At 46.8% G+C, this 14187-nt stretch overlaps 1 protein-coding gene across 1 annotated transcript in view; it reads right to left on the bottom strand.

Annotated features, from left to right (window-relative positions):
* Positions 1-13980, bottom strand: part of LOC120937871 (calpain-8-like) — a 74116-nt gene extending 60136 nt beyond the window's left edge. Inside the window, exons 1-2 of the mRNA XM_040351397.1 lie at positions 13656-13980; positions 1706-1775 (exon numbers count right to left, since the gene is read on the bottom strand). Coding sequence (XP_040207331.1) covers positions 1706-1775; positions 13656-13892 — 307 coding nt within the window. The 5' untranslated portion in view covers positions 13893-13980. The remainder of the gene's footprint in view (positions 1-1705; positions 1776-13655) is intronic.
* Between the last annotated feature and the right edge of the window lie 207 nt (positions 13981-14187).

Here is a 14187-nt window from a genome sequence, read left to right as displayed (position 1 = left end):
TTTTCGGGGTGTCCGTTAAAATCTGTGTCTGCCCATTTGCACGCCTCACTGTGCCCATTGCAACCTCACTGTGCCCAACCTCACTGTGCCCATTGCAATCACACTGTGCCCAACCTCACTGTGCCCATTGCAACCTCACTGTGCCCAACCTCACTGTGCCCATTGCAACCTCACTGTGCCCAAGTCAGTGTACCTGATATTCGTGACAGGCTGCGGGAGTCCATTATTTAAAAGTCAAGGCCTGCTCCTGGTCCCGTTCCGTGATAGGCGTTTCCCAGCAGACACTGTGTTCAGTGTTCCGCCTATCATGGACGTCCTCTCATCCTCGGACTCAGTTTTCCAGCAAACACTGTGTTCAGTGTTCCGCCAATCACGGATGTCCTTTCATCCTCGGATGAGAGAACATCTGTGATAGGTGGAACACTGAACACAGTGTCTGCTGGGAAACGCCTATCACAGAACGGGACCAGGATGAGGATGCAAATTTTAAACAATGGACGCCCGCAGCCTGTCATGAATATCAGGTACACTGACTGGAGTTTAAGCGGAGATGGGTATTTTCAGCCTTAAAAAAAGGGCTGAAAAACTCGGCTTATACTCGAGTATATACAGTAGGTATTCTTAGACCTAGGTCCACCAACAGGGCCCTTCAGATTATGTGGAGACACTGAATGAACGAGGCACGAGAGGTAGGTTGTGCATTCGTAAGATGTCTGATTTATTGTGTTTGTGGCTTAGCTTTTAGACCCCTTTCACACTGGGGCAGTTTGCAGATGCTAGTGTGCTAAAAATTGCGCCTGCAAACCGACCCTAAACAGCGGCTGCTGTTTCTCCAGTGTGAAAGCCCGAGGGCATTCACACTGGAGCTGTGTGCTAGCAGGACCGCTCCAAAAGTCCTGCTAGCAGCATCTTTAGAGCGGTGAAGGAGCGGTGTATATACCGCTCCTCCACCGCTCCAGCCTATTGAAAGCAATGGGACACCGAGGCTATACCACCCGCAATGCGCCCTTTTCCGGCCGCTAACGGGGGTAAAACCGCACCGCTAGCAGCCGAATTCCCGCCGCAATTCCGAAGGTAAAGCGCCGCTAAAAATAGTGCCGCTTTACCGCCACCGCACCTCCTGCCCCAGTGTGAAAGGGGCCTTATTCACTTACAAAACAAAAAAAAAGGTGTAGTTATAAGAAGGCATATGTAGGGATATGTCCTGCTTACACAAGCTTATTCTATTGTGCAAAGTATCATATGCTTACAAGGTAAGATAGACAACATAAGGAAGAAAAGATAACAGTTCCAACCAAACTTTCTGCCTTTCTACTTTGTGCACACAGTTTTATCACAAGTCAAGATACTGCAAAGCAACATATATTTACTTAAAGCGGAGGTCCACCCTAAAAAAAAAAAAGTACACTAACAGTCTCATTGACACCTATTAAAAACATTCAGAGAAAAAATCGCAGCCCGCGGCCCGGCTTTGAGCGGCCCGCCGGCCTGGTTATCTAAACAAGGCTTTCTCAACCAGTGTGCCGCGGGATCAGGGGAGAGAAGGGCTGTCAGATAGGGTACTTGAAGAAAGGTTGTAGGGGGTCTCTATAGTAAGTGGCGACGTGTGGATGGACTGATCTCTACTTGCTGGCAGATCTTCCCATCTATAATCACTCTGAGGAATGCTAAACACCATTTGCTCAAACTATTTCTAATCAATCACCTAAAGATCCTTGTCGTACATCAGCTCGTTTTGCACCCTCGTTAATAAATTGAGGCTTTTCCTTTATTTCCTAAGAGAGAATATAAAAAGATTAGTAGATGTTACAGGATGCTAATGAAGCATGATGAAAAAAAAGTATGACTTTGAAAAAAAAAATATATATATATATATATATATATATATATATATATATATATATATATATATATATATATATATATATATATATTTTTTACTTTCTACTATAATACATATCCAAAAAAAATAATAATTATTCATCAGTTTAGGCCAATATGTAGTCTCAAAAATATTCCAATTGCACACCTTCCTGGAAAATGGCCAATAAGTAAAGAGGGTGCTGAAGCGATTACCAGCTGGGAACCTGTTCCGGGATTTAGAGGGTCTCCCTGTAACTGTTGACGGTTAAACAGGGCTCGGACCAATTCCTGAATTCCTTTTGAATCCAGGCAGTCAGGGACTGTAAATTCTTTGAATCCAGGCAGTCAGGGACTGTAAATTTGGATACGGGTAAGAGTGGTTGGCGCCATATAAAATAGGTTATCGGGGATAACTAAGAAGTGTCTCTGGGAGGCACAGGCACCTTGGTTACGATCACCCATTATTGCTTGCTGCTTATATTACTGCTGCTTGAAATATTGATGTTTAAAGTATTAAGTGATATACTGTTGTTTAAAGTATTAAGAATTTTAGAGTAATATGAAATTATCTGTTTGTGCGGTTCGAATGCTTAGAAGGTGAGCTAAGCCAAGGACCGCTTTGAGACGTGTGTGACACTGAGTCGGTCGTCTGTGTAATATTGTATGATTTATCCTTGATGTAAAGCTTGTTTTAGTATTTGGTATAACCGAGTGGAATTTTAAAAAAATCTGCCAAGTTAGTTTCAAAATAAGACACAGTAAGATTTACACAGTCTGTCACGATTGCGCTTGCCAGTGGTGAGTCACTAACCACAACAGCGTCTCGTGACGGGGCTATATGAGGAACTAAAAGAATAAGAAGGTATTTTTACAAAAAAAAAAAAAAAACGTAAGACTGGCTGTGATATTTCACAGCCTGCATTACCTTTGACCACCACTAGAGGGAGACTCCACTCCAATCCAGCTAGCTGACCACACACAGGCAGATACAAATCTTACATACAATCTGGTGCACGCTAAGGATTGGGAAACAGTCTAGCAATTACTACACACTTTTAGGGTTCCTCCAGCTATTCTGTAAGCTTGAATCCCAGTGTTAAATCACTCTTTCCACTGTCCCCACACACACACACACAGATCTCCGTCTGGCAGATCTGTTAGCTTACAATCAGCATGCAATTTGGCAACATACAGTGAAATTGCATACTGTCTTTGTGAAGTCACTTCATTAATTAGTACAGCATATAGACAGCTTACTGTCTTGTGTAAACCAATGACTTGCTTCCTGTGTCAGCGCAAAATGCAAAAAATTACTTTCATTTTGCAAAACACAGATTTTACTTATAAGAATTGTATTATCCAAGCCATAGTTAAATTGCCCAACACAATCTGTACTGTGTGGGATCCGATCAAACCTGGATCTTGTTTCCAGTGTGTTTGGCACGAAGATTTTGATTGTGTCGAAACAACCATCGGATACAAATTTGGATCAGTTTATCCAACTGACCAGTCCCGGTGTTTAGACCAATGGGGACCAGACATAGTAAACCTACCTCCTACCCATGTCCCAACGTCCAAGAAACCTGCAAAGAATACGTTGCCCGAGTAGGAGGCACGGATTATTTTCTTATTAATCCCTGGGTGGATAATATAGCAGGATAGACAGAGGGGTTACACAGTTGTTCACCCTTCCTTAGGGACGGGACAAATGACCTGTTCCATATGGTGAAGGGACTGTGTTTAGGAGATCAAAGCGCATGGCCATATTATGGTCCGGACCCACAATGGGACCAGGATTATATGAGACATGGGGGGGGAGCAATGGTTAGAAGTTGCCCCCTATTGGTATGATAGACCCAGACCCAATTCTAAACGCCCCAAACCCATAGATCACTCAAAAAGATATGAGTTAGAGAAATTATGTATCAAGAAGGGAACTTCTGGCATAATTCCCATTTCACCCCCCCCCCCCCTTTCCAATACCAAGCCCTAAAAGAGAAACTAGATGGAATCAGACCTATGATACAGGGCTTTTTAGAGAAGGGAATCTTAACCCCTATCTGCTCTGCATATAGTACCCCTATCAACCCGGTTTCCAAACCAGACGGTAGTGTCAGATTTGTTCAAGACCTAAGGGCTATAAATAATTTAATCATCCCTCTTGCCCCGATAGTGCCAGATGTCATCTCTCTCCTTTCCTCCATCCCTGCACAGGCCACTTATTTTTCTGTAATTGATTTGAATGCCTTTTTTAGTATACCTGTACATGAGGACACTAGGCCTCTGTTTGCATTTCACCTTCGAGGGTCAACAACTCACCTGGTGCTCCAGGGATATGCTGATTTACCTGTTGTGTACAGCATAGTCCTCCAAGCCACATTAAAACCCTGGCACCTCCCCCAAGGTTCTGTCCTGCTACAATACGTGGATACCCCCTCGTTTGTAGTCTATCAAGGGAGGCCTGCAGGGAAGATTGTTTATCATTGTTAGGCTGGTTACATGAATGTGGGCACAAAGTTTCACCAAAAAAGTTACAATGGTGTAAAGAGGAAGTTGAATATCTTGGTTTTGTCCTCAGTCAAGGGAGTAGGAAAATCAGTCCTAGCTGTATTCAATCTGTCATGGGCCTGGTCAACCCAACCACTCAGAAAGAAATGCTATCTTTTCTGGGTATGATAAATTACTGCAGACAGTGGATACCGGACTGTTCTTACCATGTTTGAGGCAGTGCACATTGTCAGACAAACCAAAGGATATAAAAATGTTAAACGCTTTTGAAAAGTTGAAGTTAGCAATGATGTGTAGTTCTGTTTTGGGCCTCCCTGAAATATGTAAAGCCATTTCAGCTATATGCAAGGGACAACTGTAAAACCATGGCGGGGGTACTGACAAGAACACGGAGGAAAGTTTAGACCCGTAGTTTTTTTCGAAGGTAATGCCAATTTCTGTACAAGGTATGCCCGCTTGTTTGAGAGCCCTAGCGGCATGTGCAATGGTGGTGGAAATGTCAGTAGTTTTCACCCTGGGCCACCCCACCACACTTTACACTACCCACCATGTCATCCATCTTCTAAGAGGGATACACACCCAGCATATGTCAGCCCAACGTCTAAGTGGATACGAAGTCATCCTCTTAGGAAACACATCCTTGTCAATTAAATACTGTTCCCCAAATGCAGGCCCTGCCCCTATCTTAAATGCATTATTGGGACTGAAAGGTGAGACAGATGACATTCCACAAGACCATGACTGTTTAACTTCTGTAACAAGAGACTTCCCCTAGACTAAGACATGGCAACCCTGCCCATACCAGATTCACATGTTGTGTTTGTGGATGGGTCATGCACAAGACCAAATGACACCACATACAACGCAGGATATGCCGTTGTAAGTTTACCTGACTGCATACATGAAGCAAAACCCATCCCCTATCAGTCGGCTCAGGCTGCCGAGCTGATAGCCTTGACCAGAGCATGCCAGTTGTTCGAGAGACAGCCTGTCACCATTTAGACAAGGGTTCATAGGAGCGGATGGGAAAAGAATTTCTCATTCCCAGTTGATCAATGATCTATTAGCTGCAGTCCACCTCCCTTCAGAGATAGCCATACTACATTGTAGGGCACACACGGGGGGCGGAGATCCGATTTCTAGGGGCAATGCCTTGGCAGATAGAACAAGCAAAGGAAGCTGCACTACAAAAACCAGCTACTCTACAAATGGCCGTACTAACACCACCCTCGTTAGATGACACACAAATGATAGTGGAACTCCAGTACTCGGCAAGTGACACAGATCTAAATGACTGGTGTTATCCAGTGTTGCAAAAGAGTCCAAAGAGTGGACTAATTTGCAAAGAGGGGAAACCATGCATCCCACAGGCTAGTGCACCACTTTTTATAGCCCAGTATCATGGGGTAGGCCACAATAGTAAAGCTACAATGCTACTGTTGCTTAAAAATGATTTTTACATTTAGACGTTGACAAGTTAGTAGCTGGGTTTGTACAGAGGTGCATTACATGCCTCCGGGCAAATCCTAACAACCTAAATATGCCCTGGTAATCGTGGACATGTTCTAACGATGGCCAGAGATATATCCCACTAAAGCTGAGGATGAAAAATACAGTTGCAAGAATTCTGACCCAACATATCATTCCCAGATGGGGATGCCCACTGGAAATTAATATTGATAAAGGACCAGCCTTCACCTCAAAAGTTAACCAGGAAGTCTTGCATATTATCCTTGCAGAAATACGCATGACTCCCCACAAATCTTTAAGGATGTCACCTTTTGAAATACTAATGGGAAGACCCTTTCCCACCCCATGGGCAAAGAAACCCCTGGCCTTACAGGAAGGAGATTTAGAACAAATTCAGGATCACTATGTTAGGACATTGATAACTAAACTAGATGAGATAGAGCAAAAAGTTGTCTGTAAGTTTCCTTCTCTTCCACAGGAAAACACCCACCCTTTTATACCAGGAGATGTAGTGGTAGTAAAACACCTGATGAAGGATAAGAAGGCCAAGGATTTCGCCTATGGTCCAGATACAAGTATTGTGGCTGTGACCCGTACCGCCGTGTTGACTGAAGGAAGCCCAACTTGGATCCATGCCACCAGAGTGAAATTGGTCCCCAGAGCAAGACTGAGAGCAGAACCGGTCGATGCAGATGACCAAAACGAAGGGGAAAGCCCAATCCTCCAACAAGGGGTACTAACGGGAGCAAATGACTCCGACCTCCCACAAATTGGATCTGAGGTAATAACGAGGGCTGATAGCCTAGGCCTCCGACAAGATGACATCGCTTATTTCACCACAGACTTCTGGGAAAGCCTTGTGCCTCCTATTTTGGACTGTCCTAATCGTATTCCTGCCAGTTTGGCTGATAACTTACTGTATCTATCACCCTGAAGATTTGGGACATATTTTGTGGAAATTCTAACACTCCACAACAGGACAATGCCAATAACACACATGATAGACACAAGAGAAATGAGAACTCAGAGGGTTTTGCAGACAAAATGCTATTATTAAAGTTTAAATATGCCTATGCCCAGAAATCTGGATATGAAAAATGTTGGATATGTAGTAAGCTCCATCCTAGCACTACTAGGATCCCTATAATGGGTATGGTTCCCCTCATGGAGTGGGTGGGGGATAGATTTAATGAAAAGGTTGAATAAATATGCGGGAATTATTGATGAAATATTGGAAAAGAACTCTGATGATATTACTAAATTAAATATAGAAACTAGAGCAATTAGGGAGCAATTGTTATTGTGAAAATACAATTAGTACTACAATGACAATTAGAATTGAGGAAGATCACCCCAGGGAAGAGATAGAGTGTTATCAGATTGTCAGATTAGCAGATTCGTATGATGCCAATTCGGGTGATATGAATGAGTAAAAGATATGTATCCACATACACCTTAAGAAGATCTTTGCTCCACATAGATGTGAAGTAGTACTGTGGACCCGTTGGTGTCATACTAGGTAGAGAATCTTTTTGCAAACTTAAGTTTTTGAGCAGGAATGCTGACATGGTTAAAAAGTGCTGCCCTGGCCATCTTTATGATTATTCTTTTTGTTTTACTCTTATATGCTTGTTATAGGCTTATAATGTGCATAGTTGTTAAAATGTCCCGAACACCTGACCCAGCAGCTGCAAATAGAATCTATCTGAATATGTATCATGATAAAAGAAGGGTGGAGAAAGAGAGCCACATAATTTAAAATTATTTGTGTTCTAAGAGGGGATTGAAGAGATGTTAAAGGGTTAACACATTGATTGAGATCAGTGGCGGAACTACCGCCATAGCGACCCACGCGGGCGCTATGGGGCCCGCAGCCGAGTGGGGCCCGGTGAGCAGAGTCGGCTCTTTAATTAGGCGATCGCCATCGCGCGATTGCCTAATTTGCCTTCAAGGTGTTGTGCGGGACAGACAGGGACTCACGGGCGGCGGGTGCTGCACATAGCCGCAGACTGAAGCAGCAGAGCAAACAAGTGACATTGCTACTATCGTTCCTGGGGTGGATGGTGGGCAGGCTCAGGCTGCCTGCGTCCAATAGCAGGCTGCCTGGCTCCCAGGCTCCACCTAAAGTCGGCGATCGCGGCCCCAGTGCATGGCGGGAGTTGTAGTTCTCCCACAGAGTACAGGCACACAGACTTCAACTTGGCCGTCTGGTGCCTGTGCTCTGCAGAGAGACTACAACTCCCAGATTGCACTGCAGAGAGCGCGGGAGAGATAGAAGTTGATTCTCCCTCAGAGTCCTGCTGCCTTTAGTCGTGGAGGAGGAGGACCAAGTCACCAAGGTGAAGAGCAGAAGGTGGTCTCCGTGTGCCCCATTGTGTAGAGGAGTCTGTGGGAGTGGGACTACAATGTCCAGCATGTCTGTGGAGGACTAACTTAGTGCGAGGCTGGAGGGGGAAGTATAGTGTATCAGTCCAGGGTCTCTCACTCTCAGTATAACGTGTCTTTGCAGTGTGAGGAGGAGCCCTGAACATCCTGATACCCACTGAACACTGTATCCACATATCCCAATTACCACATGTCAGCAGCCCCCCTCCCTCTGCCCCCTAAGCCTCTTATCTCCCCCTTCCATTCCCCCATTATTTTCTTCACCCCCTTTCTCTTCTCTCCTCACTTGCTCCATCCTCTCTCGCGCCCCCCCCTGTCCTCTCTACCTACATCCCTCTGTTCACTCTTGCTTCTCCCCCTCCTGCTGTCCAGGCTATCCTCCCCCCATCCACTCTCCTCTCCCCATCCCTCTCTCTATCCTCTCCCCCTCCCTCTAGCTATCCTTTCCCCCTCCCTCTTTCCACTCTCTCCTCTCCACCCCCCTCTTTCTATTCTCTCCCCTCCCTCTTTCCATTCTCTCCTCTCCCCCCTCTTCTATCCTCTTCCCCTCCTCTGTCCACGCTAAGCTCCCCCTATCCACTCCCTCCCTCTCTATTCTCTCCCCCTCCCTCTGTCCAAGCTATCCTCCCCTATCCACTCCTTCTCCCTCTCTGTATCCTCTCCCCTCACTCTCTCCCCTCCCTCTCTATCCTCTCACCCCTCCCTCTCTATCCTCTCACCCCTCCCTCTCTATCCTCTCACCCCTCCCTCTCTATCCTCTCACCCCTCCCTCTATCTATCCTTTCCCCCTCCCTCTATCTATCTATCCTTCCCCCCTCCCTCTTTCCACTCTCTCCTCTCCACCCCCCTCTTTCTATTCTCTCCCCTCCCTTTTTCCATTCTCTCCTCTCCCCCCTCTTCTATCCTTTTCCCCTTCCTGTCCACGCTATACTCCCCCGATCCACTCCCTCCCTCTCTATCCTCTCCCCCTCCCTCTGTCCAAGCTATCCTCCCCCTATCCACTCCCTCTATCCTCTCCCCATCCCTCTCTCTATCCTCTCCCCATCCCTCTCTCTATCCTCTCCCCATCCCTCTCTCTATCCTCTCCCCATCCCTCTCTCTATCCTCTCCCTATTCCTCTCTCTATCCTCTCCCCATCCCTCTCTCTATCCTCTCCCCATCCCTCTCTCTACCCTCTCCCCATCCCTCTCTCTATCCTCTCCCCCTCCCTCTAGCTATCCTTTGCGCCTCCCTCTTTACACTCTCTCCTCTCCACCTCCCTCTTTCTATTCTTTCCCCCTCCCTCTTTCCACTCTCTCCTCTCCCCCCTCTTCTATCCTCTTCCCCTCCCTCTGTCCACGCTATGCTCCCCCTATCCACTCCCTCCCTCTTCTCCCTCTCTATTCTCTGCCCCCTCTCTATTCTCTCCCCCCTCCCTCTGTCCACGCTATCCCTCCCCTAGCCACTCTTTCTAGCCTCTCCTTCTCCCTCTCTGTATCCTCTCCTCCTCCTCTCTATCCTCCTCCCTCTTTCTATTCTTTCCCCCCTCCCTCTTTCCACTCTCTCCTCTCCCCCTCTTCTATCCTCTTCCCCTCCCTCTGTCCACGCTAAGCTCCCCCTATCCACTCCCTCCCTCTCTATTCTCTCCCCCTCCCTCTGTCCACGCTATCCCTCCCCTATCCACTCCTTCTCCCTCTCTGTATCCGCTCCCCTCACTCTCTCCCCTCCCTCTCTATGCTCTTCCCCCTCCCTCTCTATCCTCTCACCCCTCCCTCTCTATCCCCCCCTCCCTCTGTCCACTCTCTCTTCTCCCTCTCTCCTCTCCCCTTCCCTTTGTCCACACTCCCCTCTCCCTCTTTCTATCCTCTCTATCCCACTTCCCCCTGTCCACTCTGATCTCCCTACACCCTCTCTCTATCCACCCTCCCCTCCCTCTATCCTCTCCCTCCACCCTCTGTCCACTCTCTCCTCTCCCCCTCCTGCTCTCTATTCTCTCCCCCTCCCTCTATCTACCCTCTTCACTCCCCATGCCCTCTCTCTATCCTCTCCCCTCCCTCTGTCTCTTCCTCTCCCCTTCCTCTCTCTCTCCCTTCCCTCTGTCCACTGTCTGCTCTACTCTCTCCCACCTCCCTCTGTCCACTCTGATCTCCCCCACACCCTCTCTCTATACCCCTCCCTCTGCCCACTCTCTGTATCCTCTCCTCCCTCTGTTCACTCTTATCTCCCCCCTCTATCCTCTCCCCCTCCCTCTGCCCACTCTCTCCTCACCCTCTCTCTATCCTCTCCCTCCCCTCTCTCTATTCTCTCCCACATCTCTCTGTCTGCTCTGATCCCCCCCACCCTCTCTCTACCCCCCTCCCTCTGTCTACTCTCTCCTCTCCCCCCTCTATTTACTCTCACCTCCCCCCTCTATATCCTCTCTGCCCCCTGTCTTTTCTCCCCCCTCCTTCTCCCCCTCTGTCTACTCTCTGTCCTCTTCCCCCATCCCTTTCTCTGTCCTCTCTCCCTCCCCTCCCTCGGTTTCCCCCGTTCTCTTTCTGCCCTCTTGCCCCCTCCTTTTCTCTCACCTCTCCCTCTCCTCCTTATGTCCTCTTTCCCCTTCCCCTCTACTCCCCTTCCTCTGTCCTATCCCCCCCTCTCCCTCCTCCTCCAGGATCATGTATTGTGTAAAGACCATGGACCTCTACATCGGAAGCATGGGGCCTCATGGACACTATGAACAGCGAGGTCTAGAGCAGTGTTTCCCAACTCCAGTCCTCAAGGCACACCAACAGGTTATTTAAATTTTTGTTTTGCTGTTCAAAATTAATATAAGCTGTTGCTTGGGTACTGTGCCACATGAGTCCAGTAATGTGTTGTTCAATGGCATTAGTTTATTTTTTTTTGGAGGGGGGGGCCCCATACAACATTTTGCTATGGGGCCCTGTGATTTCTAGTTACGCCCCTGATTGAGATGGTACTGTGTAAGTATCAGAATGACATGAGTAAGTCTTGTAATCGTCAGTTTGGATATCCTGTGTAGGCCTTGTGACATCTATGTTTAGAATTGCCAGTTTGTGGCTGTTGACACATATCACCAGTTTCAATCACGAGATGAGTTGTAACTTAAGCAATAGATAACGGTAACTTTTTGGTCACTGCAGCAACGCCCGAAAGGGAGGGTCCGCCCAGTAACCGTATACTGACCAATTGTAATGAGACATGTATATGTATTTCCTTTTGTTGTGAACGCCCTATAAAAGGGAAAGCTTGCGTCATAAAGAGCAGAATGATTTAACCTAATACCGTGTCAGTCTCGTTACTGCAAAAGGGCTAAATACATTCTCACCGGTACCGAAGGGGCCATCGTAACTAAGGTGTGCATACTTTATCTTACCTAACGGGTTTGGGGAAGCCTTTCAGAACCGGAAAGCAAATCATGTAGACATATTTGCCAGCACACCAAGGATCATTTAAAAACGTCCAAAAATTGTAATGCATATAAGCGATCAAAACAGCGCTTATATGCATTAAAATTTTTGGATGTTTTTAAATGATCCTTGGTGTGCTGGCGAATAGGCCAATATGTATTCTTCTACATATTTTTGGCAAAAGAAATCCCAATAAGCGAATATTGATTTGCACAAAAGTTATTGCATCTACAAAATAGGAGATAGATTTAGGGACTTTACATGTAATGGCGGCAATCTGTAATTTTTAGTGGGATTTTGACATTGCGGCAGACAAATCTGACCCTAAGGCCTCGTACAGACGAGCAAACATGTACGATGAAAACGGTCCGCCGGACCGTGTTCAGCGTACATGTCTGCCCCGGAGATTTCTGTATGATGGCTGTACTCACCATCATACAGAAATCCGCGCGTACTCGATACGCGGCGACGAGGCCGTGCCGTCGCCGCGGCGACATGCGCGGCCCTGGCAGTTCAATGCTTCCACGCATGCGTCAAAGTCATTCGACGCATGCGAGGGATGTCGGCCGCTCGGACATGTACGGTAGGTCTGTACAGACGACCGAACATGTCCGACGGACAGGATTCCAGCGGGCATGTTTCTAAACATGTTTAGAAATATTTGCCTGCTCGAAAAAGGTCCGGCGGGCAAATGTACCGTGGAATCCTGTCCGCTCGGCTGTACAGACGACCGAACATGTCTGCTGAAACTGGTCCGCGGACCAGTTTCAGCAGACATGTTCGGTCGTCTGTATGGGGCCTAAGTGACACTTTTTGGGGACCAGTGACACCAATACAGTGATCAGTGAAAGAAAAATGCACTGAACAATGTATAAATGACACTGGCAGGGAAGAGGTTAACACTAGGGGCAATCAAAGGGGTAACTGTGTTCCCTGGGTGATTATGAAGTTGAAGCTGAGCAATAAATTGATGATTTTAATACAGTTTATTGCAAAATCAAATTGAAATAGAAACAAAACTTGACAATCATATTTTTTTTTCAAAACATACTTTTGGGACAACGTCAATCCAATGTGCTTACAATTGATCAAAACCGCTGTTTTATAATTGTGATTGCCTTTCAAATTCAGCATTAAAAGGGGATTAAAGTGGAGGTCCACCCTAAAAAAAAAAAAAAAAAGAAATAGCCAAAAAGGCAACAAAAAAAATAGAAAAAAATGTAATGTTATACTTACCAGACATGGCTGTTACTAGGAAGATCTTCCTAATCTGCCCCTTCCTTGTCTGCGGCGCTCCTCGGTCTCGTCCTCCTCGCGTTGTCTTCTGGGGAATAGGGCGCGCTGACTTCTGGGAACTGTGTGTCTCCCAGAAGTCAGCCGAGCATTCACAGAGCGCTGCGCGACACCCGCATGCGCAGTAGGAAACGGGCAGTGAAGCCGCAAGACACCACTGCCTGTTTCCCTTAGTGAGTATGGCGGCGCTGGGACCCGGTCCAAGGGACGGATCGGCCTCGGGCAGCCGACTTCACGGGCAACCAAGACAGGTAAGTGTCCTTATTAAAAGTCGGCAGCTACAGTGTTTGTAGCTGTTGACTTATAATTTGTATTTTATTTTTTTACGCCGGACCTCTGCTTTAAGTTCAAACATTCTATCAAAGTGACACATGTACATCCAGCTTAAGGCGGGACAAAACTCACCTATAGCCCAGCGATCAGATGCCTGGGAAGTCCATCTCCCCCCCTCCTTCTGGGTGCCAGTCTTTGGCCATCTTGTCTGGCTGGCGTTGGGTGATGTCACGCCAATGCATGAGTGCAAGTTATTTATCCCGGAGCACTGGCACCATGCATGGTAAACACAGCTGCACATGCACAGTTCAGTGTACATTTTGCAAAAGATTGCAAACAGGCAAGTACTTTTATTTTTTTTTGCAGAAGGGGCACTACTTCTGCAATAGAGTCTGCCTATTCATATTTTTGTCAGACTTTAGTCCTTTTTAATGAACAATTAAACCACAGGTAAGATATAAAAGTCTCACTTACCGCAGGTCTTTTCCAGACGAGCCCTTGTACCTGTTCTGACTTTGGTCCAAGATGGTTGACGCCCAGAGAAGCCTGAGCAGCTGGAAAAGTTGGATCTTCAAATAGCTTTCCAGATGCCAGGCACTGTACCAACAGCTCCTCATAGTCCTGGTTCAAGTATTTTACCGGGTTTTTATTGGTGCCAATGCCTAGGGCTGAGCACCTATCCTTGACCGGCTGAGCAGCAATACTTGCCATAGTACACTGATGTAGAGAGGAGAGAAGCTGCAGAGGCAGATTCAGTTAAGAGAGAACTCAGTGTCAAAACCCTAAGGGCAGCAGGGAGGAGAAAGGCTGGGCTCAGAGGGAGGGAGGGCAATGCTCAGCGAGGTGGGACAGGATGTGTATTAGAGGGTCTGAAAAACATTATCCTTCTAAAGAAAGTTACAAGTGTGTTTAGACCTGTGATGACACCAGAAAACACAGTCCAAGTCATCATAATCCTTATATAAGCACCAAGTTCAATACTGAAACAGTCAAGGTAAAAAAAATC

This window comes from Rana temporaria, chromosome 4 (assembly GCF_905171775.1).
Source record: "Rana temporaria chromosome 4, aRanTem1.1, whole genome shotgun sequence".
Classification (NCBI taxonomy): domain Eukaryota; kingdom Metazoa; phylum Chordata; class Amphibia; order Anura; family Ranidae; genus Rana; species Rana temporaria.
The sequence above is the reverse complement of the archived record's forward strand: the minus strand, read 5'-3'. Positions and strand labels throughout refer to the sequence as shown.